This window comes from Salvia splendens, chromosome 1 (assembly GCF_004379255.2).
Source record: "Salvia splendens isolate huo1 chromosome 1, SspV2, whole genome shotgun sequence".
NCBI classification, from domain to species: Eukaryota; Viridiplantae; Streptophyta; class Magnoliopsida; order Lamiales; family Lamiaceae; genus Salvia; species Salvia splendens.
This window is the reverse complement of record NC_056032.1, coordinates 38,344,438-38,370,225: the sequence shown is the minus strand read 5'-3', so window position 1 is coordinate 38,370,225 and position 25,788 is coordinate 38,344,438. Positions and strand designations below refer to the sequence as shown.

The following is a 25,788-nucleotide window of genomic DNA, read 5'->3' as shown; positions in this document are numbered from 1 at the left end:
ATTTAATTTAAGAGGCACAAATAAATATTAGAACAAATCCGCGATAGATATGGTTCCCTTCTTAATCATCTAATATAATGATGTTATAGGATTTTGGTGTGGATTCAGTAACTGTTCAGCATCACAGCTAAAATGTACAAGAAATATAAATAAATACGTACCTATGTATTCTGTAGCTCTAAACATAACAATTATTGAACTTAAAAATCTTATCAAATAGATTAATTAATTAACTGTATGTAAAATTTTACAATTATGTAATAGACCATCTGACTTGGAAATTTGTTACATACCAAGACTTTTTTTATGGGCCTGGAGGCCCAGAGGGATCTTATCGTTAAAACATGCTTAGGGTGTGTTTCGTAGAGGACTGAATTTAAAAATGAAGCCTTCAATTATAAATCTATATCACACAAATGTTTGGATTTACAACTGGGTTCTAATTAGGGCACATATATATCAACAGAAATGGAATTTCAGATTCATGCACAATGACAAACAGATGAGTGCACGCTCTTGCTTCCCAACTTATCACTATTATGAAGCTTTAAAACAATCATCTAACTAAGGGACTCATCATGGAATTGCAAGCATGCCTACCATCTTGTACTAAGCTATTACACATTCTGACAGAAAGACAACCATTAAGAGATTGACCTTGCCAATAGTTACATGTAATAAAAGGAATCCAACATTCATTAATTCATTGACTGTGACTCTGTTTATCCCTTAAATTGCTAATAAGGAATGCTAATTGATCAAAGTAGTAGTAGGTAGGGTAGTAAATAAATAAGAATCTACTAAACTTTACCTATTGTTTGAGGATCAACAAAATTTGTTTCATTTGAAAGGATCACCACCTATTCCCTCCCATGTTATCTGCCTAAGGCCAACAGCAGTAGTCTGGAAAACCTGGATGAAGCATATGAACAATCAGTGACAGTTTCAAGAAATATGTGTGGCGTATCTCAGCGCTTCATAAGTCAGTGTACCAGATCGGGATACAATTCCTAATATGTCCTGGTTTATGAATATACCCATGCATAATTCCAAGGACAATTTGGACCTGCAATCAAGCAAACACAACTCTTTGAATGCAAGAAAATGGAGCTACAACACAGTGCTCGTGAGTAAGTCATGAGAATCTCACACCAGTTCAATCTTAATTGTAAAATATTACATCTAATAACTAAATAATTCATGAGATTTATATAATTAATTAGTGAAAAGGCTATACTATATGAACAGCATAATGTGATAATTGTGTCATGATTTCTGAATTCATAAAAAGCCATATAATGTTGGGAGTTAGAACTGCCTGCATATCATCATTTACCATGTGAGTATGAAACAGCATAGGTCCTCTAATCAAACACATTATACCCCATATTAATAGCAAAAGTAATTTTACCAAGTTGACCCCAATCAATTACATTTACAATTGTTAACCAATGTCAGTCAAAAATCCAAAATTTGCAAAACTGGATAATTGCAAAACATTAATTAATTAACATTGTTAGAATTCCAAGATTCTTCAATAAACTCACCTATTTGGACCAGTAAAACGTGAAATTTAGTGTGGGTATACTCGGGCTGAAGAAATAATATAGACATGTTAATTTAACAAACCAAACAATAAATAGAGCCTCACACAAAAAATTATCCTAGTGGAATATAATTAGTTATCAAATGCATCTTAAAGAGTATGAAAGTTGTATGATAAGCAATACTCACTTCGTACCATATAAAACTAACTAGTAGTACAATTTCTTTTTCACTCTTTTGTATACTAGTACTACTACTCCCTCCACAGATTTTAAATTTGAAGAAAAGTGATTGGAAAAAATTTGTGGAATGTACGTAGTCCTCACATTTATATATTAGTTTTATACTCCCTCCTCCGTCCATGAAAAATAGGGTTATTCCATTTTTATCCCTTGTTTTGGAAAAATGATAGTAATAAATAGTTAAAGTGGATAGAAAGAAAAGTAAGAGAGAGAATAATATAGAGAAATCTCTTGTCTATATTATTATCTCTCTTACTTTTCTTTCTCTACACTTTAAATATTTATTATCATTTTTTCAAAACGATAGATAAAAATGGAATAGCCCTATTTTTCGTGGACGGAGGGAGTAATAGAATGTGAGTGTAATGAGTTAGTGGAAAATATGGTCCATTTACCAAAAATGAAAAAAAATAAAAATAAAAAACTGGACAACATTTCATGTCCGAACCGAAATGGTAAAAGTGGACAACATTTCACAGACGGAGAGAGTATTATTTAGTGCGTTAAGAGCATCCATAGTGATGGATTAGAAATCCAACTAGAAACCCCATTTTTCAGCTGTTATGATGTCAGCTTTTCAAATTCCAGCCCAAAAAGCTACTCCCTCCGTCCCCTAATAGGAGTCGCTCTTTGACCGGACACGAGTTTTAAGAAATGTAGAGAAAAGTTGGTTGAAAAAGTTAGTGGAATATGAGACCCACATTTTTATATTGATTTTATAATAAAATGTGAGTGGAGTGAGTTAGTGGAATGTGAGGCCTACTACCATTTATGGTAAAAATGAAGAGTGACTCTTAATGAGGGACGACCCAAAATGAAAATTAGCGACTCTTATTCGGGGACGGAGGGAGTATAATGCAGCCAACCCCAAATTCAGCCAACTTTTTAAATTCTGCCATTTTAAATAATTAAATTTTAATTAAAAAGCCATTAATTGCAATCGAGAAATAAACACTAATGGCAAAATGCAATAATTTAAAAGGAAAAGTACAAAATCATTTTTTCCATTAATAGAGTCATTTTCATTTTTTATATATAAAAAAATTATCAAAATATATTATTTTATTTTCTCTCTTACTTTAAATCTGTTATGTCTCATATTTCTATCTTATCTTCATTTAACCCATTTAACATTCTTAATCTCTATTCTTGACAATATTAGTCACAATTAAGTCTTAGTTTTATCTAACTTACCAAGATCGAATACAATATTCTCATCTCATAAAAATAGTTTATTTTAGTTTATATAGTTCATCCTATAAAAATATTATATTTTCATTTCTTAGTAAGTTTTTCTTTTTAGTATAGGTAACCTCATTATCCGCTAACATATTTCAATCAATTATTTTTCCACACTATTTTTTTATAATAATTGGGGAATAAAACACGTATTGGGCCAAGTATGTGCTTTGATGATACGGATGGAGTAAACAAATTCAGTAAAATGCACAGCATTCAACATTAGAATTATAGAGCACCGACATACGACTCGCAAAATTCCGCTATCCTATCTTGTTCGTCACCAAATTAACTGTTGCCCAAAAAAGTCAGAAGTTATTCGACATTCTATAGATTGATCATTAAAGACCATCTTAAACACAAAGTAATCATCGATTATTTCTCAAACGAACGAAATAATACTTCATTTTAATCATAACAAAAAGATGTGCTAAATACAAAGAAATTAAAAATTCTGTACAAAGGATAAATGACGGAATCCATGGGTGTCGAACATGAACTTATTTTCCGAGGGCGTCAGATTCAAATCCAGACACAAAACTCTCCGGCTATTCGGTTTCTTCACAATTGGAGGTGACGGTGACAGCTCCGGCGACGGCAACAGTTTCTGAACGGTCTCGGATCTGTGGCGCCTCATGTGGCCGCCGAGCGCTTGCCCGATCGGGAACTCCAGGCCGCAGATGGCGCACTCGTGCGTCTTCGGCTTCGGCGGCGACGCCTCTCGGTAGTCCGCCGCCAGCCTCGGCTTCTTGTGGCTCGCGCGGTGGCCGCCGAGCGCCTGGAACGACGGAAACTGCCGGTTGCATGTCTTGCACTCGAAAACGCGGTTAATTTCTCCTCCGCCGCTGCTGCTGCTGCTGCTGCCGGATAATAGCATCAAGCAATTGGCCATCGTGTGTATGTCTTCGAGATCTGATCCTTCTCTGTTTCTCTTCATTACCATTTTGTCGTGTGAATTGTGTTTTGAAAAGATGTTTGATATTTTTGTTTAAGTAGTAATGCATAATGACTGCAAATTGGATGTACTATATATATAATGGAAACTTAGGTTGAGGTAGATGGATTAGTAGATTAGACAGTTTGACTTTGTTTAATACAATTGAGTGACCTTTCACAAAGGGGAAATTTTGGGGATGTTTCATTGTTTCTTTTTCGAGAAGCTAAGTCAAGATTAATTGAAGAGTACTTACCATCTTTCTTCTACTTGCAGTAAGTATTAGTTATGAGTTGAAAGTTGAAAGTTGAAAGTTGAAAGTTGAAAGTAATTTAGAGAATGTCTATTGTCTAGCCATCTATTTAATTTACTTGATTAGTATTGCTCAAGTTGTTGATGACTAAAATAATGGAGTAGTAGTAAAAAATACTCCATCCGTCCCCATTAATTATCACTCTTTTCCATTTCCGTTCGTCCCTCAATAATTGTCACACTTCATTTTTACCATAAATGGTAAATAGGTCTCACATTCCACTAATTAACTTCACTCACATTTTATTATAAAATCAATATAAAAAAGTAGATCTTACGTTCCACTGACTTTTTCAATCAATCTTTCTTTACATTTCTTAAAATTCGTGCTCGGTCAAAGAGTGACAATTAATCGGGGACAGAGGGAGGGAGTATTATTACTTAGTAGTAGTGGGTAGTGCAGTTAGTGTGGATACTAAGGAAAATTAATTATGTTTATTAAAGAAAGTTAAGTGTGAAAGGTAGTGAGAATGCGTGAGTGAGCGCGTAAAATCAATATTAGTAGGAGAGTCGTGTGTGGCGAGCGCGAGCTCAGTTCTTCCTTCTAGACTAATTCACTTGTACACGCTAGCTAATACAGTATACTTTTAGATCACGTCACAATTCAATTAACCGTACAAGATTCAATACTATCATTTTCAACCTTTCTAGATTTATGCTAGGAACATTGTAACAATAATCGTTCATGTGTTATTGAATTAACTTACTCCTTACAAGAAAATAATGGATATTTATTGAACTAATTAATATCTCAATGTTGCATATTAAGATCATAGTAATTGAAAATGTGAGTCTGACTAATATTTTTCTAAAGAACATAAGTAGTCATAATAATGATGAGTTATAACTATAAGTATATTGGCATGAAATTTGTAGTGGGAATGAGAGGAATAATAAATAACAAAGTGATGACATAGTGGCGTGGAACACAAGTAGGTCAATACATATCCCATCTTATTTAGTAGTAGTTGGTTAGTAGTAGAACATATATACATTCCACAAGTAGGTAGTGTGTCCACGCACGCATTCCTCTCTTTCTTTTTCCTTCCTAACCTTCACTCAAAACCCAATTAAGTGGAAATTACCCTAACAAATCAACTACAATTATATATTCGAGATCAAACCTTCTTTTAAAAAAAAAAAGAAAAGAAAAATAGATTAACATTGCACTACCCTAAAAATTGAGATTGAAATTTAGAGATATGGGAAATTTCATTTTAGCATTCCTCCATCATAATCAGATAGTCATGTATATTCATTATGTGTCGTCTATAAAATTAGTCATCTTCTAGCCAAAGTTTATTTCTCATGAGGTGATTTTCATTCTCCATATATAATATTGTAATTACTACTTTTTTTTCTCTATTTCATTTCTACTTTATCAATTTTATACATAATTAAAATTATGGATTATTGGTAATAGATAAATATAATATCGTTTGTAAACACATGTATGGTAACTAAAATTGTCGAAAGTATAAAGATGTTCTCCCCTTTATAGTATTTTATGCCCAAAATCATAAATATTGTGGTTTGGTGATAACTGGGTATGGGGAGAGTGGTTGCCGATTCAGCAAAGGCCTCGAATTTAATTTGGATTTGTTTAATATTTTGTTTTTTATATAGTAGTAATAAATTTTGTTGAAGGGACAAACTTGTCACTTGACTCTAACGACGATTAGAAAAATGACATTTCATCTTTTTGCATGCTGACGGATAATCTAACATGTATTACTCCACAAGGTAGGTAGTTACCGGCGTCGCTACTTGTAATTACTTGGGGAAACAACATCGTACATGTAGTTAGTAGTAGTACTACAACTATATCAATATTGTTAGAATGAGCGTCTCTATTTTATTAGTATAATTTGAAAAGTTATTTTCCCTTTGTCCGTTAAAACATGTTTAGGCCATCCGCATCCATGTCTCTTATCCATCTCTTAACCGTCTCATCTCTTTATTATTTATGGACCCTACTGTACTTTTCACCTCATCTCTTAATTAAGAGAAAACACCTGCATCCCTCCATCTCTTAACCGTCTCTTAACCATCTCATCTCTTAACTATTCATTCAATTTCATTTTTTATTTTTATTTCCAACAAATTCAATTAATAAAAACACACTTCATTAAATAAAATAAAATTACAACTTCAAATTCTAAAAAAATAAAAAACCACATTAATAAAAATCCTTAAAAAAATGAAAAATACATAATTTAAAACTCAAAGAAGCAGAAGAAAGAGTTGTCTAATGATTATCATGTGCGTCTATTGGTTGCCAAATTTTGCCCAACTGTGCTCCATTAGATCCTCCTGGAGTTGGGCGAGGGCGGTAGAATCACGTGTCCTTGCCCGAACAGACAGCCGCTCATGCAAAAACGGATGCACTCCACTGCGAGGCGGACTACTTGCGGTAGAGCTTCCCGGGGTTTCAGGGTCGAACCAATTTCCCGCCTCAGGTCCTTCGTCGATGACAATCATGTTGTGCAAGATTATGCACGTATACTTGATGTCGACCATATTCTCCATAAACCACGTACGAGTCGGGGCTTTGATAATGTTGAATCGAGCTTGGAGAACCCCGAACGCTCTCTCCACATCCTTGCGAGCAGTCTCTTGCTTCTGCGCAAAAAGAGCATGTTTTTCGTTCATCGGCCTGTTGAACGTCTTCACGAAGATTGGCCACTTCGGATAGATGTCGTCGGTAAGATAGTACCCCATTTTATACTGGCGGTTGTTAGCGATGAAGTTTATGGCCGGCGCTTTACCATTCAAAACTTCGCTGAAGAGGTCGGATTGGTTGAGCACGTTGACGTCGTTGTTCGATCCGGGGACCCCGAAATACGCATGCCAAATCTATAGCCGGTAGTCGGCAACGACCTCAAGTATAACGGTGGGGTGGGTGCCTTTGTGGCCGCTCGTGTATAACCCCCTCCACGCCACAGGACAATTCTTCTATTGCCAATGTATGCAATCGAGCCAAGCATACTGCGGAATCCGTGCACTTCTTCGTGAAGTCGGTGCAGAAACTGACAATCTGCGGTGCTTGGCTTCCGGAGAAATTCATCGGTGAAGGCTGCTCGGACGCCTTTGCAGAAGTTCATCAAAGACAGTCTCTCAGTGCTTTCCCCAATGTGCAGGTATTCGTCGAACAAATCCGTCGTTTGTCCAGTAGCAAGCTGACGGATTGCTGCAGTACATTTCTAGAGCGTCGTGTGACTGGGACGGCCAACGGCATCGAACCCATTCTTGGAAGTACTCTTCCCGGGCTGCCAATGTATTTGCGATATGCATAAATAGCGGTTTCCGCATGCGAAAACGGCGACGGAAGTAGGTCTCTCCCCATACCGGGTTCTCACAGAAGTAATCGCGTACCAACCTTGCGGTGGCTTCCTCCCAGGTACGATGGATGTAAATCCGGGATCGCCTATGAGGCGCTGCGGCTTCCTCCTCCTCCCTACGTCGATCTTCTTCTAGCGATTCTTCCATTATTCGACGCATTTGCTCAAATGGATCCATGAATGGATTAAATTTGGGAGAATAATAATGTTTTGAGATGAAGAATGTAGAGTGTTTGAGTGAGAATAGAGAGTTTTTTCATGGTGGATTAATTTGTGGGAATATTTGATATTTATAGAATTGATTGGGGGCTTAAACATATACAAAAAAATTAAAAATTTATAAAAAACGGCTAGTATATTTTTGGGATTTTTTTTATTTTTTGAAATTTTCCCGAATTTAAAAAAAAATAAAAAAAAAACATTTTCAACGGAAATTAAACACGCCCACTCGCGGGCCGGCGAGTGGGCGTCACGGACCAACAGGAGCTCGCCACGTGGACAAGGCGTGTGGCGAGCTGGCTCGCCAGCTTCCTCTTCTGGGCGAGCTACGGGACGAGATGGGGACGAGACGGGATCTTGCATCGCTGTCTCGATGCGGTCTCGTCTCGGAGAGACGAGATCGAGCCCGCATCGAGACGCGATGCGGATGCTCTTAGTCATTTTGAGATGTTTGCCATTAAAAATCACAATTACCTTTTTTTCATTTTTAGTCATTTTGAGATGTTTGCCATTTTAAATCACAATTACCTTTTTTTCATTTTTAGTAAGTGAATTCTATATTCCATTAACTCATTATACTTACATTCTACTATTATAAAATTAAGACTTCTTCCGTCCCAAGGTAGTTGGGGCATTTCTTTTGGACACAGAATTTAAGAAATTAATTTGTTAAAGGTTAAAATGGAGAGAGGAAAGTAAGAAAAAGAATAAAGTAAGAGAGATTGAGAGTAAATTATGAAAGGAAATCAAGGTTTTATCAAAAAAGAAATGACTTAACTACCTTGAGACAAACTAAAAAAGAATATGACTCAACTAACTTGGGACGGATGGAGTATATAAGATAGGACATTCCACTAACTTTTTCGCTCATTTTTTAAAAATAAATAAATAAATTTTTTAAAACTCATGCTGAGTCAAATCGTGTCTTTAAATGGCGGACGGAGAGAGTATTATTGTTGCAACAATTCACAAAATATATCGAATCGAAATTTGTTGAATCTTGTAGCAATTTACCTTTTCTAAATAGTACTCCATATATGTTAAGAGAGGTGGGATTGTGTAGTATCCAAGCTTTATACGGTATAGTATGTAGATGATGAAGCTCAACATAATTGATGAGAAACTTTTTCGTAATATAATAAGTTAAGAGTTCGAGTAGCCATATGAAGTTATTTATCATCTTTAAAATGAAAAAAAAAAATGTATGTAGTATTCAATCTCATTCCCTCATACGGTTCATATTTTAATGCATATTGTTAAATGGAAAATTGCATATGATCAAACATAAACGCGTATATGGTTATATTATAGTACTCAATATGCATACGAAATTATTTGCTACTACTACGCATTCTTCTTTAATACATTAATACCTAAATCTAGATTACAACAAATTAATCCATTATAACTATAGATTACAACAATGTATCACATTTAAATTGTCCAAACAGAATAATAGTAAAATTTTTAAGGACATTGAATTCCTCTCTCGTACAAATGAACCTCGTTACAAATAAATACCTAAATCTAGAAACTAAGTCGACAAAAGTGGGGGGGCTCTCTCAAGAAACATATTTGCAAGATGCGTTACCTGAGAAAAACAAAGTAATATGGATTAATATGGAGAAAATATAGTATTAGGTTGTAGAATGAGAGAGGAATTTATTTACTGGGATCGGTAGAGATGATGATGGCACTGCCGGAGAAGTCGCAGTTAAAATCATCGAGGCCTTTAGCATGATAGTAAGCATTCATGACGTAGGAGGCGTGGGCCTTGAGAGTGTCCGGTTTGAAGCATGAGCCGCCTGGTTTAATGGGGGCACAGTCGATGCCTTGGCCGCACACATAGTTAATGTTGCTCTCCAGTGCAGCGTCGCTCGCATCCGATTTGGGCACACAGTACTTCTTTCCCACCGTCAATGCTGGACCTGCCGGAATATCCTGTATATAACAAAAAGAATTATATATACATCGAAAAGAATCAACGAATACTGGTTCATTATCATCTTTGAATAATTTAGCTAGCAAAAGAATGTGGTACAGCAAGGGGAATATATAAAGGGGAAAAGACATATATAACGGGCAATGTCACAAGATTCGGAAATTAAAAATTCACAAAATTTGGTAAACCACTTTTTTTTTTAAATATGCCAACTGCAAAATGTGTTATAAAAAAAATTCAATGGGCACATGCAACTTTTGACTGCTTAACGTTCATAATTGATAAAGATGATTGCATTTGCCGCCCATGCCACAAGACCCACAACCACCGTCATGTGGAAACATAATCATAGTAATTAAGTATTGATTATAAAATTTTAATTTCCATCCTTCTATATAGTAGTATAATTAATTGCTGTTATTTGTCAAACAATATATACGATTACTGAAATTATTTTGCATATATTGTACATAAATTTCAAAATAGACTGAACATGTTATAACAATGGTAAAGCAAGGACATACACATCCATATGATAACTTTACAGCTTACACTGACAAGTTATTTCCATGTTTACAAATTTATTATATTACTCAGATTTTCAGACCAAAATTGAGATGGTAGCATTAAATACCGTTTTCCTTAAATATCATTAAATCTTTTGACAGAATCAATCACACACATAAAAATTATGAATCATTAAAAGTTATTTAGAGATAATATTACCTTAATAGGTTTATTAGGTGCACCCCCGGCCCGCATGATCCCAACATCGTAGACGGGGCTAAAATCGGGCCTGAAAAGCCCGAAATTCTTCTCGGCGAGCGAGCCCGTTTTCTGATTCTCATTGAATAGCCCAAAAATGTAGGTCACAAACCTCTTCTTCGGCATGAGCGGCGTGCCCTTCCCGGCGTCGAAATGTTTAACTAGGCCGCCATTGTAGTCGGCTGCATTCGGCACCGAGCACTTGGGCTGCTCGAAGACCTCCCCCAGAGAGGCCCACCCCGTCTCCCCCACCACAATCTCCACGTCAGCATACCTTGTTCACAAATAAATAAAAAAGAATAATTATATCACATTGGTGTACACATAGAACTGAAATGAAATACTAGTAAGTTTGACTAATAATGATACTTGAGCTTCTTCATGGCCATGTAGACGGAGTCGAGGAGGAAATCAAAGAGGTTGCCATAGGTGCGGCGGGTGTACTTGTCGAAGAAGCCTTTATTGGGGCGGAAGAGGGCCATGTCGGCCTTCTCCGGCGAGTACATGAAGTAAGGGTAGGGGTTGACCATGAAGGGGGTCTTGGTCTGGCGGTGAAACTCGAGCATTGGAGCGAGGACGCCGACGTCCCAGCCGGGGCGGAAGCGGGCGAGGCTGGGGAGGTCGGAGGGCTCGAGGATGGCGAGGGAGTGGGCGGTGGTGACAGCGATGTCGGTGATGCCTTCTTGGATGAGGGCGTTGTGGAGGGAGGACATGGCGGAGACGAGGTTGTCGATGAGTTCCTGGGGGCCCCAGTGGAGGACCTCGTTGCCGACGAGGAGGTGGTTGATGTGGGTGTCAGGGTAGAAGGGCTTGATGTGGTCGGTGACCCAGCGGAGGGCGGATTTGGGGTCGGTGAGGGAGGGGATCTCGCCGTTGGGGACGGTGATGGCCACGAGGATGCCCGTGTTGGCAAAGGCGCGGAGGATGTCCGGGTTCGCGTCGAAGATTTTTATCCGGTCGATTGTTGTTTTGTCCTTGATGAATTGGGCTACCTGGGCCGGTGGGGGGAGGTTGTCGCCCAGGGTGCCGTAGTTCACGCCGATTGAATGGACGGCCGTGGCGGCGCCGGAAAGGAGGAGGAGGAAGAGGAGGGCGGCGGCGGGATAGGAAAACATGATAGGCATTGTTGAGTTGAGGAGGAAAGTTAGGAGGAATGTATTGGCGGAGGGAGAAAGGATTAAATAAGTGGGAGATATGCCTATAATTTTGGAAATTTATGAGGTGGTTCTCTCACAATTTATAAAACATTAGCTAAATTCCGTCCTTTAGTAAAGGGGAAAAATTGAAAAGTTAACATTCTGATTTTGTATGAGAGTTTATTTCCAATTTAATTTAATTTGAAAATCTGAAATTTTATGAATAAGAATTTGATTTGAATTGTTTGAAAATCTGAATTATGAAATTTAATCTGATTCGAAAATTCTGAAATTGCATAAAAAATTAAAAAACGAATTGAAAATTCATTACCAAAAATTCGAAAAATTGAAAATTTATGTATCAACATCCAAAAATAAAATTACCAAATACCTTTAGAAATATTTAACACAAATATTTTGAATTATCTGATCCGAACATTCAAAATTTTTAAAAAAAAATAGAACGAATTTTACATTTTGATATGGTTCCGAGAATAAAAAGCATAATAGTTTGGGTAATTATTAGGACAATATGAGTCAAAACAATGGCGCACTTTATTTATCGACATTATAAAGATTAAAGATTATTTTAGTCATAGATTCTCCTTTTTGTCCATTGATTTAGGGTCAGTTTATATACTTTATCATTGTTCTAAAGTATTTATGACGTTTTAACTGTACAGTATCCCTTGGTTATCAATGATATGATCATATGAGAGCGATAAAGTCTAATACTTGCACTAATAATTTACTGTCGTTCTAAATAGGAATGTTGGTAATTACAATTGCAAAATAAATTATTTTAGATAAAATTGTCATTTTATTTATGTTCTGCAGCGGCAGACTGATATAAACAACTACTGTATTTGAGTTTTACTTTATATAAGAACATCCATGAAGGCTCGGACGCAATAGGTGGCAGTGGCGGATCCAGGATCCGAAAATGACAGGGGCGGAACTTATATTTAAATATTAAATATTTAATTTAATACTATTTTTAATAATAAAATAAATAAATATTATATTAATATTTAAGTAGCACTAGCTTCATTAATAAAATATAAACATGCTTCAGCTTGCAAATATGTATTATTCATTTTAAAATAAAAAAATATATAAACATAAACATGCTTCAAAAGAGGTCGAACTCGTGACCTGTAGGATAGCGCGGTATCCTTGTCTCCCTCCTCAACCACTTAAGCTAGGGGGTTTGGATTAGTTCATTAAAGAAGTTAAACAACGAGTTTTTAGCTTAAAGAAACTTAATGTCATAAATTCATTATCAATTAGTGCAAAGACTTATAGCAAACTATTTTTCAAAGGAAGCGGCGGGGAAAAATAAATATCAAAATCCAATTAACCTGCAAAAGAACAATTGTTTTACTTTACGAAAACCCATTTTAGAGTAACGAAGTAAACAGCGGATTAACGTCTAAAAGGATTTGACATGCCAAAAATAGTACGAAGTAAAGAACTCTTGGGGCATAGATAAAAAAAGTATAGCAGCGGAAATAAGGTTTCAAAGAGAGTCAAGGATGACGCCTATGTATGAAGACACAACGCATTAAAAAATTCCCTAGGTCGACTCAACATCCACCGCAACATCCCGCTCAACCTGCACATAGGGAAAACACATGCAGGGCTAAGTACTTGTTGTACTCAATGGGCTCATGCCGAAAATATTTTATATATAGTTATGTCATACATACCAGTGATCTCGAGTTTTACACGTAGTTAAGAAATATCACGAGAACACAAAAATATTTCATAGACTGGCCAGTCAAATAATCTCCCCACTTTCTCAACAATCCATCAATCACAATCATCATTCCATGTGCGACGAAAGTGTGGCCACACTATTAGCCCACGAGACCGGCCGACTAGTAAGGACGACTCACGATCCCACCAGTGTACACAGCCTGATAGGGTTTGCTGCCCTACTCAGACCCGAATTCGTTTCACAACACATCCATATAGTCTAACGGAGCAAGCTCGGACGAACTAGGCATCAGGAAACAATCTCATAAACAAAACATCATGGCATGACATAACAAGTTAAACCACCCTTATAACATCACATCATATTTTCAGAAAATGAAATATTTGTAAAAGAAAGCCCACCTCGTTTGCTTAAACAACACAATACCCAACTCAAAGCAACCCCCGTTCCTTGTGCTCACGTACACACAATCCCCTTGCCAACACCACAACACAATCAGCCTTCAATCAATACAAATTATCATGCATGTCATATCGTTCATTTCATCGTTCTCTTAAATTACCCACCCAACATTCATCAACATAAGGAAAAACATGCCATAATATCTCTCAACTTATCACACATAATCACGTCATAAGATACATTCCTTGATCATACATGCATCATATAATTCACTCAAACTTGACAACAAGTATTATTTTGATATAACAGAAATCTGGCAGAACTGCGCAGTCGTTTTGTAAAAATCACCAAAAGTCCATCCGACCTCATATGAAGCTAAATTTTGGTCACTACACAGTAGACACATTCAAGCACGTCCAGTTAAAATTTCACACCGATATCATATCATTTGGTCAGTCAAAACAACAATGCAACCCTCTGGTCGGAACATAAAAATTCTGGCTGTACTGTGCGGTTCGATTGAAAAATTTACCAAAAATTCATCCGATGTTCAATGAAGCTGAAATTTTCACAAAACACAGAACACTCTTCAAATTTCATCCAGTCAAAAATTCACATCAAGATAAGGCCATTTGGTCGGTCAAATCAAAAACGAAACTCTCTGGGCGAGAATACAAGTTTCTGGCATAATTGCGCGGTCAACTTCAAAAATTTATGAAAAATTCATCTTTAGTCAAAAGGGGATGAAATTCACACACAACACAGAAACACCTCAAAATTTACTCAGTTAAAAATTCGTGTCAAAATATGAGTGTTTGGCTGGTCAAACACACGTCGGAATCCACTGTCCAAACGCCACAGTTTTCAGGCTTCACAATTTCGAAATTAGGGTTTATTCCTCATTCATCCAAACACAATTATTCATGCTTCCAAGACACAATCATGCTTCAAAAAGTTCTCACAATCATGTTCTCATACATTCACACATCATTCACCAATGAATCATCCGAACTTCACACATATTCATTCAAAATCGCACATCCACAAATTTTCTCTCACAAACATAAATTCCCACCGATTAATTTTGCGATCTATGATTCCTATACTCACTATATGCATGAGGGATTCAAGAACAACGATTCAATGGAAAGGATGAGGAAAAGATTTTAAATTATACCTTCTTGAATAAAAATCAAACGGTAGAAACAAGGATTGATGCAATTCCTCGGAAACTCTTGAAATTCCAACTCCAATGGATGCAAGAACAGGGATTGAAGAAGAGTTTTTGGAGAGAATGTAGAGAGGGAGGAGGAGGCGTGTGAGAGTGAGGGAGAGAGAGGTAGAAGGTTGGGAGGGGAAAAATATGGGGGCTAGGGTTAGGTTTAGGTGATTTTATAGTAGGTTTAATCCCCAACTAAATTAATTTATTAATTAATTGTGGAGGAATAAAATAGAGGCTAATAAATAAAATCCCACAATTAAAAGAAGGGAATTTTTGAAAATTGGCTATTAAATTAACAAGGAATTTATTTGATATTTACTTCGAGAGAAATATATTCACAACTTAGGAATTAAAACAATGAATATTTCATAAACAAGGGCACAAAATAAATTAAATCTCCAAGTAGGAAATAAAAGGGGGAGAGCGAAAATTTAATGGGTGCACAAGGAAAATTATTTAAATCCTCAATTAAATAAGAATAGGATTTAAATTTGGTAATTTCTTTATAGGAAAAGACTCTCATAAAATAGGTAACAATTAAATAAATTTCCACAAGGAAATTTGAAGCATAAGGGGCGTGTGATATGGAGAGCACAATACAAGGAAAATATTCACATTCCCAATTAATTTGACTTAGGTATTAATTTGGTATTTATTTGAATAGAATGAATTCCACAAAGCAGGGAAACAAGTATTATTTCCTTCTTAATCAAAGGGGCCGAAAATTTGGGTATTATTCCCACAAGGGAATAATTCGAATATTAATCAAATTATGGTGAGGAAACAAAATGTGACAAGATTTAATTGGATTTAAAAAAATGAAGGGAATCAACTAGGTACCAGTTAAATCAAAGAAATAATCCATCCTCCTAATTAAATTAGGGGATTTTTCGAAATCCCTCAGGAATAGGCTAGGGTTCGAAATTCATGTAGTACAAGTTTGGAATAGTTTGTTTTGGATTTAATTTGGATAAATATCCAAAAACAATTAATTAAATCCAAGAAAAAGAATATAATTTCCAATAATTGGAGGGGCCGAAAATAGCCACTTTATTTGGCTAGAACAAAATGCATGCTCTTATTTAAATTAATTTCCCACATTGAAAAATATAAATAACACTTCATTCCAAATCACCCATGACAATTTATTCCACATAGTCAACTCAATCACGTAGCAACAATTAAATTTCATAATGAAATTCCCAATCGAAATATTAAAATAAAAGTCGAAAAAAAAATTGGGATGTTACAGCAATAGAACAAAAATCAGGAACGCCAACACCATACAAGTTTTAAAAAATGACCAAAAATTTATGAGTAATGAAGCTAACAATCCAGAAATAACATGCAAAATTAGTTATAGATACATTTAAAACAGCAATCCTAGAATTAAAAAAATACACCAGCTTCATCAATTTCAATGTGGGAACAGCATTACAAACAAGAGGAAGGAGGATGAAAATCTTCAAGTACAACAATCCCACGCTTGAAAAAAACATTAGGCGGACGGATGTGTTTTCATGTAGCAGATCTAACCTCCATGGTGCCCTCTATCTGTACTATTCCACCACTTCCTCGTTGGATCTCCGTGCACCGTCTGGATGGTGTCTGCTGCTAGCATGCTTTTTATGTTTCCTATTCTTTGCTTTCTTTGCCTTCAACCGACGTTTCTTCTCATTCGCATCAACCCATGCATAGTCCGATGGTATGTTGAAAGGATCAGCTTCATCACGGAAGCTCCGGCCTTCACTGTCACTCGACTGGCCCCCACGGCTTCCCCTCATCCAGGAAATCCATGATGTTGAACCTTCAGATTCTTTAGGCTTGGAATCTTGAAAATGAGCAGGGCTGGAGAGAGGGGTTGAGAACTCCTCTATTGGCTGAAGCTCCTCGAATTTCGTAAATGTCACCAGAACGCGTATTGTGGGGACAATTGGAATGGCAATCTGCGCAAATGGTTCATCAGCACCCAAACTAAATATATGATCACAACCATTGTGTCCCCCTGGCCCCTGCTTCTATTTAGATTATACTCGGACAACAACAGTTCATGCAAAATTTGATAAGAAGCGTAAATGACAGACTTATACACAAATATGATTAAATTACAAGCTCCAAGCACACGGCGTTTGCACATCATGGCATGGTATTCAATCAGTAATAGTGTGGCGAAAGGGCCACATCTTCTAAATAATCTTAAAAAGTTAACAAATTTGATCTAGTAACTGAAAATTCTTTACAGGACTTTCTATTTGGTTTTTTTTAAAGCATTCTTTATGTCGTTACTGTGCCATAATTGTGCCACTTTTTAATGTAAGCATTAGTTGTTAGCCACAATCAAGAATAAACAAAATTAAGGAGGTCCAAGGGCCAGCCAACATATTGATTATATTCACATAATTTCTATCCAAGCACTATCTAAATTAAAAGATACAGTAAGTTGATACTAAGCAAATCATTGTACAACAAATTGCAAATGCACCAACCAAGGCAGTGTAGACTTTCTTCAGTCCATAAGTTTACTTATTCATTGACTGCTAAATGCAAATAGTGGAGGTTTCGGGTATTCACGGTAGCATGTAGGAACACTCATAACATAATTACAAGATTATTAAGGATCAACTCCAAATATGATCAGCAATGTCTATGATAAGATATTTCAGTTTAATAAGTGGAATCTCTATGGAAATGAGGCCCCCTTCTTGTTGGAAACAGAAGGCAGATAATACAGCACATTAAACAGCCACGAAAAGAAAACTAATGCATCAAAAGGCAAATGTGTCTGCATTTAGTACCTTGACAGGAAAAGTTCCCGGAGGAAGCTTGGTAGTCAAAAGCTCGCGAAGTCTTCTGACAGCTTTCACCTTATTAGCCAATATGTCAAGCAAAGGCAAGAGTTCTTCGGTTCGTAAGGGAAAATCTGGTGTCAACCATAAAACAGGTCTCAGACCTTTCTTATATTCACTTTCATTCTTTGATTCAACAGTCGTTCCTTTCTTCTTTTTCTTCTTGCTACTTTTATCTTTTGACTTCTTAAGGTCCCCCGTATCTTCCCTAGGAAATTCAGACGATGATCTGCGACTGTCATTGGCCTTCTGCTTGCTATCATCAGGTGCCAACTTTGAAAACTTTTTCAGATTTTTTGAGTCATCAGGATCATCTCCAATGTTCTTTGAGCTTTTTTTGTTCCAAGCAAACCAACCTTTCTTCTCTTTGGTGGTACCATTTGATTCACAACTATCAAGTGAACCAGCATCAAAGTTCTCATGGCAATTTTGGACTTCACTGCCTTCGTCCTCAACAAATCCATCCCCCATCCCGAGTGCAGAATCTAACTGCTTTCTTTCCTCAGCAGTCAGTACATCATCAAACTCATCATTTTCAGCCCCATTTGCCAATTTATCATCATCGTTAACGGCAAAAAGCTCCTCATCAGTCATAGCACCAGGAACTCTCCTAGACTTCACACTCACTTGTACATGAAGCATATCAAAAACCTTGGCTTTCCAAGAGCCAACCATCTCGGTTCTCTCTTGTCTTCTCCAATTCAAATGAGAGATAAGCTCAGCCTGAGTAACATCAATTCCAGGTCTGTACATATTAGTTTGAGACATCAGAGCCACTTCATGCGCAACCTCAGCTTCTGATGGTTGAACACCAGCTCCTTCCAGAGCATTTGTGATCTCTTTCTCCTTGTGAGACAGCACAATCAAAGATCCAGGAGGCAAAGATATATTTCCATCTTCTGAGGTGTGACCCTCTCCAAGGAAGAGAAAAGTCTGATCAGAGCGTTGGATACGAAATCCATCAAACCCTGCAAGGGTCATATCTGCTCGGAGGTTAGAACCACGTTTCCATATACGATAAGTGTCTGAAGGGGCAATTCTACCAATGAAGGGTATCACCGAACTCTCAAAATGGAAGGTAATTTCCATATAAAAGTCACGGATCCGAGCTGCTGATGCCACGATCCTTGGAAGCCTGCGGCACCATTTAGCCCAGGCAAGAGGCTGGTAATGTCGGGCTATGATCATCGCAATATTCTCCTCTCTCGTACAAACTGCCTCCTGGAGTGCACTCCACCCATTCTCATTTTGCAGACTCCAATCAGCACCTGCTGCCATTAACATCTCAGCTGACAATGCGTCATGCAGCCGCACCGCGAGGTGCAAAGGAGTTTCCCTGCCCGGAACATCTCTTCTGTCAATCACTGCAGACACAGCATCAGCATCCTTTTCAGCAGCCATGGACTCAGCCTCATTATTCACCTCCCCCGCCTTTGCCAAATTAGGAAGCCCTTCCACTATCCGTTTCAATGCTGCATAATCATGCCGAAGCACTGCCAAATGGGCAGGACTATGTTCATATTTTGACAAATCTTCCATTGTTCAGTCTTCCTAATATCTATCTTCGTTTTTCCCTTTCACTCAGTCAATTCAACTAACTTGAAACTTCGCCAAAACCTTATTTTAAGAAGAATCTCAAAGCACGAGCTCTCCACCATAGTGCACAGAAAATGCAAAGAAACCATCACAGTTCCCAGCATCTAAAAGATCCCGACTATGAAGCTGAAGTTTCATCTACACCAACGACAAATTCAATTCTGCTACACAAAATAAGAACTTGCCAACGCCCAATAGCCCCCAAAGTGTTGATTCCAACTTCGCAACAACGGGAATACAAATTCTGAAAACAAATAAACAAGACGCAACAAGACTAGTCCAGCACACTCGATCTAGCTCCAATTTGAGCTAGAGAAATTAACTAACGCTCAAAAAGAAGCATAAATCACACACTACAACATAAAACGAAAATTACCGAAGAAACGGAAACGAAGCTTCCGGGTGCTGAGGAGAGTCAAGAATTGAAATTGATGTGGATTCAGATCTCTTAACCGCGCTTTCTCTCTCAAAAAATGCAGGATTTTGGATGAGTGAAAAAAAATTGGCTCTTGCTGGCTGTAGCTGTTTCAGGAGAGAGGTTTCATAACCACCCTCAGATTGGAACTGTATTACTAAACTGCCACTGGTTATTATATCGACGGTTCTTAAATGATAATATTGGTTGATTACTAGTAGTTCAGCGCTTCCTCCGCGCCATAAGAATATACCCCATTTCTTTTTAGCTTATTCATAAAAATATACATTTTCTCATTTAAAAAAAAATTATCTCTAATAAGGTGGGACTCATTTTTCACTAACAATATTTTAATTACTTTTTCTCTCTATCTCTCTCTTACTTTATTAATTTTGCATTAAAACCAGCGACGAATCCAAAGTGCATATTCTTTGGGGACGGAAGGAGTATTTGTTTGTTACTCGCTCCGTTCCACGTCAGACACTCGTAGAGTTATTTTATTTTCTGTACTTGATATTAGAAAATGATAACAATAAATAATTAAAATAGAGAAAGAGTAAAGTAAAAAAAAATAATGTAGATAAGAGTTTCTTCTACATTACTTTCTCTTACTTTACTTTTTATTCACTTTAACTATGTATTATCATTTTCTCAAAATGAGTGCAGAAAATGAAATGACACTACTACTGTGTAACGGATGGAGTACTTATTCCTCCGTCCCATAGAAATTGGTTAAACGAGGATGACATGAGTTTAATGCGTAATTAGTAAGTAAGAATGAAAAAGAAAAGTAGTTGAAATGATATAGTGGATAGTGAGATTCATAAATGATAAAGTAAAAAAGAATGAGAAAAAATTTTGGCAAATAGATATGAACGGGAGGAATGAAAAAGAAAATTCAACCTAATAAGATATGTCACTGAAATTATATGTATATGGATTTAAATAGTGTAAAGTAAACCATGTGAACTATGAATGCTAGGATTTGAATGATATTAGTTCTGAAGGTATAAACTTTATATGATTTGGATTCTTTGGTAGAATGTAAAAGTATCCGACTTATAATGGGTGAGGTTTGGTCTGAAAATACATCTAGCTCTATGTACACAGCCCACAGGTATGTGTTCCCAATTTGGGTAAAAATTAAATCTTGTGCACTCCGTTTTGTAATTTAGTGTTTGAACGTAGGGTAAAAATGAATATTTTTATTTGTTATATAGTATGGGATTTATTTGTTTTTGACAAGACAAATATGCCTTTATACATATCAAATTTGGACGTTTGTGTCTTCAGTTGTGATTTTTACCGGTAAATTTCTCCACAGGCATTCTATAATTTTTACTCCCTCCCTTTTTTTTAAAATATGGAGGTTTGAAACTGTACGATTTTTATTGCATAATTTGGTAAAGTAAAAGAGATGGGGAGAAAAATTGATAAAGTAAGAAAGATGGAGAAAAAAATTAGTAAAGTAAGAGATATTGAGAGAAAAAAGTAATGAAATTAATGTTAGTGGATCAAGAGATCCACTTTAAGTTGTTAATTGTAGTGATATAAGTGGTAAATAAATTGATGTGTATGAGTGTAAAGATTTTCTAAAATAGAAAGTTTGAAAGTTGTTATTTTTAAAGAACGGATTAAAATGGAAAGAGTTGCTATTTTAAAAAAACGGAGGGAGTATTAGTGTGTCCTCAATCATGAAATATCTGATCCCAACATTCTAGTAGGAGTATAAATATATTTCTACGTTCGAATTACTTTGGATTTTGAAATATCTAATCCGAACATTAGATTTTTTTTAAAAAAATCGAACGAATTTTACATTTTGATTCTAAATAGGAATGTTGGTAATTACGGTTACAAAATAATTTATTTTAGATAATATCTTTATTTTTTTTAGATTATGCATGGAAGGCTGCAATAAATTATCACACTGTTGGAAATAATTTTGGCCGTCGGCTTTTTTATTTTTATTTTTTGGATTTAATAGAGCATCATCAACATTTACACTAAACTCAAACTCATTTTATTATAAATGTCCCATCAAATACTCCCTCCATCCTAAAAAAATTGACAAACTTGTAAATGACACGTGTTTTAATGTGCAATTAGTAAAGTATTATAGAAATTAGAAAAAGTAAGAGAGAGAAAGAGATGAAAAAGATAGTTGAACGAGTGTTAGTGGATTGTGGGGTCCACTGACAAACTCATGGTTTAGGACGGTTTTAGAGGTGATTAACTCATGTTTTTATTGGATTAAGGTGTTTATTATAGGTTTTCACCCATTTAGGCAACAATTAGATGAAGTAATTAGTTTGTTGGAGTTTTAAGTTAAAACGGAGCGGACGAGGCTGATTTCAGAGAGTTCGCCCGGCCGGGCGTTTCACCAGACAAAACGCCCGACCCGGGCGTTTCAGAGCCGATCCAGAGAGTTCGCCTGGTCGGGCATTTTTGCACTTACAAATCGCCCGGCCGGGCAGTTTCTGCTGACGCCCATTTTCTCCTTCATTTCACTCCATATATAAAAGAGGACTCTACACATTTGAGACCAAACTCCCACACGACGATTCTAAGCAAGAGAGCAAGGTTTTGAAGAGGATTTGAAGGCTTAGAAGCTTCCCCTCTCAAGAGATTGAAGGAGAAGACTCCCCACCATAGGGAGTTCTAGATTCTATTTTCTATCCATGTCTTCTTTTATTTGCTTTGTTTTTCCTTTTGTTTCATCTTTGAACATGAGTAGCTAGATTTTCCTTAGGGATGTGGTGATGTTTGTATGGAATCCATGGGTTGATCCTTGATTTATGCTATTTATTTCTTGTGTTGGTTTTTGTTGATTATTGAGCTCTTATTATCCAATTACCTAGCTAACAATTTGATATATTTTGTTCTAATTAATGACATTGAGAGATGCATGCTTAAAATGATTAGATAATCAACAACTACGTGCGTTACATGTAATCGAGACATGCATGAGCTAGAAAGAGGACTTGGGTCTGTTGTTCTAGGAAGTTAATCTTGAAGTGTATGGAAGAGACTCCTATATTAGGGATTAATCCACGAGTTAGATGCACCGAGAGGGGGTCTAACCAATTAACCCGACCTTCCTAGCCACACATGAGAACTAATAGATGAGCATGATCCCTAGGTGAAATCTGTGATCCATACTAACAGATCCATATCCCTACCTTTCCAAATTTGTGCGAAAAATCATCATTTGTTTGTCTTGCTTAGTTATTTGTCTTTACTTGATTAATTGTTCTTTGATCTTAGTTATAGAAAACCAAAAACCCCTTTTAGTAGTCTAAATAGTGTTCAAAGTTGCATCGTAATACTCAAACCAGCTTTTAGTCTTCGAGGATCGATAATTTTAGCTTGTCATATGCTATTTAGCCCGTACACTTGTGGGTGATGCTTTTTAATGCAAAATTAGCTTGAGTCATCCACATTATAAATGATGTGTAGAAATATTATTTGTTGAAATTTTTTCTATATTTAGACTTTATATACTTTTGGGAGACGGCCCAAAATGGTAAAACTAATCTATTTTTGGGGACGCTCCACATGACAACAGAACAAGAAGGCAACGGAGTTGCACCGCAGCTTCCAGAAGGAGAAAAACCGCTGCGAGCTTGAAGCGTTCATGTTTTGCCGGTGGAGGGGTCTCTTCGGCATCGTCGGGGAGGTTGTGGAAACCGGGACTGTTGCTGTACTTGCCGGAGGCGTTGAGCCTCGTCCGCTTCGGGTGTATGATATTACTCCAAGTCTTCAACCATTTACACTAAACTCAAAATTATTTTAATTTTCCCTATACTATGCATTTTTCACTCACAAAATTTAAAACAAAATTTTGGTTTGGTTTGGTTTTAGTGCAAATCTAAAATAGGTATATTGTTACTCAAACACCAAAAATGGGATTGATTTTGGAGTATAATTAAAACTAATTGTCTATTCCTTTTTATGAATTAGTGTACTGTTAGAGATGGTTTTATCTTCCATGAGAGAGGAAGGGACGGCGACGCAATAGGTGGGGTGGGGGACAAACATCATGAGATGGAGCAAAGGAGGGTGTCACGTCGAGCGTCCCCGCTCCTTGTTCAATCACTGGTTATCGTGCAGCCTACTTGTGGGCATGCGAGTGAGCCACATTGCATCTTTTATTTTCATTTTATTTTTTTAAAAATTCAAAATTTTTTATTTAAAAATATATATTCCGAACAATTTTTTTACCCTATTCAATTTTTTTAACCTCTAGCCTCTTCTATTCTTACCTATAAATACCTTCTTTTGTGTGTGGCTGGTTCACTACATCATTTCGGTGGGTACTGTCGGTTCTGCTAATCATCTATCGGCACCAAGGTGTCCACACACTCAACATCCCTACCTAGTCATTGGACAAAGTCCAAATTTTCAATGACAAATCCGATGTTCTTGGATTTTACATGCTAAGAGAAAAGAAATAAATTTTTGAAGTGTACGTCGACACCTTTGAGGATTCGAATGTCGAAAATGACCAAAAAGTGAAGGCTTATTGGAGATAGTTGTTGAGTCAAACAACTTTTACTCATATAATTATAAGATTTTTTAGGGTTTTAATTCTATATAGTAATTTTTAAATTGTACTAATAAATTGAATATTTAATTAAATCACATTTTTAATTTAATTAAAGAATGAATTACAAAAATGGTCCCTGAACTATGGGTTTATCTCGCCCATAGTCCCTAGACTTTAAAAATATCGCCAGACATCCCTGTACTAAGGGTTTATTTCGAAATTGGTCATTTTGGCTATTTTTTATCCGAAAATTCCCTTTTGAGCATTTGGGCAATTTCGTCTTTTCACATTTTAACTGTTTCAATATGATATTATTTCAATGATGTACTAAATCTGATATTATTTTAAAATTATCTTCTTCTTCCCTTTGCCATCCTTCACTTTATTTTTTTAATTCAATATTAGATTTAATTTTATAAAATTAAATTTAAAATTTGGATTTTTACCAATAAATTATTTTTATTTAAAATTATTAATTTATATATTAATTATAAAAGATTTTTGTGTGAGTTGGTTGCATAGTTTTATTTCTATATATATACCTATGAGACGAGAAAGAATACATAAATTAATAATTTTAATTAAAATAATTTATTGATATTTAAAAATCTAAATTTTAAATTTAATTTTATAAAATTAAATCAAATATTGAAATAAAAAAACAAAGTGAAGGATGACAAATGGAAGAAGAAGATAATTTTGAAATAATATCAGATTTAGTACGTTATTGAAATAATATCATATTGAACCAGTTAAAATGTGAAAAGATGAAATTAACCAAATGCTCAAAAGGGCATTTTCGGATAAAAAATAGTCAAAATGACCAATTTCGAAATAAACCCTTAGTCCAGGGATGTCTGACGATATTTTTAAAATCCAGGGACTATGGGGGAGATAAACCCATAGTCCAGGGACCATTTTTGTAGTTCACTCTTAATTAAATTATACTATAATAAACAAAAAATATAATAAATGATAAGAAAAAGTTAAAGGTGAAACTCAATAATAGTGTAAGGAAAAAGATAGTGAGCATCTCCAACCATTTACACTAAGCTCAAACCTATTTTAATGTAAATGTTACATCAAATATGATTTTACTCCAATCATTTATACTAAACTTAAATTTAAAAGAATATTCTCTATATTATGCATTTTTCTCACAAAATATGAATATGCTTTTGATTTTATTTTAGTGTAAACCTAAAAGTAGATATTTATACTAAAAAATAAAAAAATTGGTTTTAGAGTATAATTGAATCTAATTGTGTATCATAGTTTAGGTTATAGTGAATCGTTGAAGATTAGATGGTCTTAATCAAGAGACAGGGTAAAAAATGTGATGATGGCCTACCTAAGAGTCCGT

At 35.9% G+C, this 25,788-nt stretch overlaps 3 protein-coding genes across 3 annotated transcripts; all 3 read right to left on the bottom strand.

The window, feature by feature from the left end:
* Positions 1 to 3,379: 3,379 nt before the first annotated feature.
* Positions 3,380 to 4,106, bottom strand: LOC121802778 (zinc finger protein ZAT12-like). The gene has a single exon (XM_042202474.1). It carries the CDS (start codon positions 3,967 to 3,969, stop codon positions 3,472 to 3,474), a length of 498 nt encoding a protein of 165 aa, XP_042058408.1. The 5' UTR covers positions 3,970 to 4,106; the 3' UTR covers positions 3,380 to 3,471.
* A 5,050-nt stretch (positions 4,107 to 9,156) lies between these two features.
* LOC121799904 (glucan endo-1,3-beta-glucosidase-like) lies at positions 9,157 to 11,742 on the bottom strand. The gene is made up of 4 exons (XM_042199425.1): positions 10,909 to 11,742; positions 10,501 to 10,813; positions 9,503 to 9,773; positions 9,157 to 9,423 (listed from the first exon to the last, which is right to left on the bottom strand). The coding sequence occupies exons 1-4, from the start codon at positions 11,661 to 11,663 to the stop codon at positions 9,395 to 9,397; spliced, it is 1,368 nt and encodes a 455-aa protein (XP_042055359.1). The 5' UTR covers positions 11,664 to 11,742; the 3' UTR covers positions 9,157 to 9,394.
* Positions 11,743 to 16,309: 4,567 nt separating this feature from the next.
* Positions 16,310 to 20,007, bottom strand: LOC121749671 (ankyrin repeat domain-containing protein 13C-A-like). Its single transcript, XM_042144260.1, has 3 exons — positions 19,838 to 20,007; positions 17,815 to 19,705; positions 16,310 to 16,965 (listed from the first exon to the last, which is right to left on the bottom strand). The coding sequence occupies exons 2-3, from the start codon at positions 19,402 to 19,404 to the stop codon at positions 16,579 to 16,581; spliced, it is 1,977 nt and encodes a 658-aa protein (XP_042000194.1). The 5' UTR covers positions 19,405 to 19,705; positions 19,838 to 20,007; the 3' UTR covers positions 16,310 to 16,578.
* Between the last annotated feature and the right edge of the window lie 5,781 nt (positions 20,008 to 25,788).

Coding starts and splice junctions, on each gene's coding strand:
- LOC121799904 (XM_042199425.1), bottom strand. CDS start 11,663: ATGCCTATCATGTTTTCCTATCCCGCCGCCGCCCTCCTCTTCCTCCTC. Junction 9,774..10,500: donor CACCTAATAAACCTATTAAG/GTAATATTATCT, acceptor TGTTATATACAG/GATATTCCGGCAGGTCCAGC. Junction 9,424..9,502: donor CATCATCTCTACCGATCCCA/GTAAATAAATTC, acceptor TGTTTTTCTCAG/GTAACGCATCTTGCAAATAT.
- LOC121749671 (XM_042144260.1), bottom strand. CDS start 19,404: ATGGAAGATTTGTCAAAATATGAACATAGTCCTGCCCATTTGGCAGTG. Junction 16,966..17,814: donor CGGGAACTTTTCCTGTCAAG/GTACTAAATGCA, acceptor CCATTTGCGCAG/ATTGCCATTCCAATTGTCCC.
- LOC121802778 (XM_042202474.1), bottom strand. CDS start 3,969: ATGGTAATGAAGAGAAACAGAGAAGGATCAGATCTCGAAGACATACAC.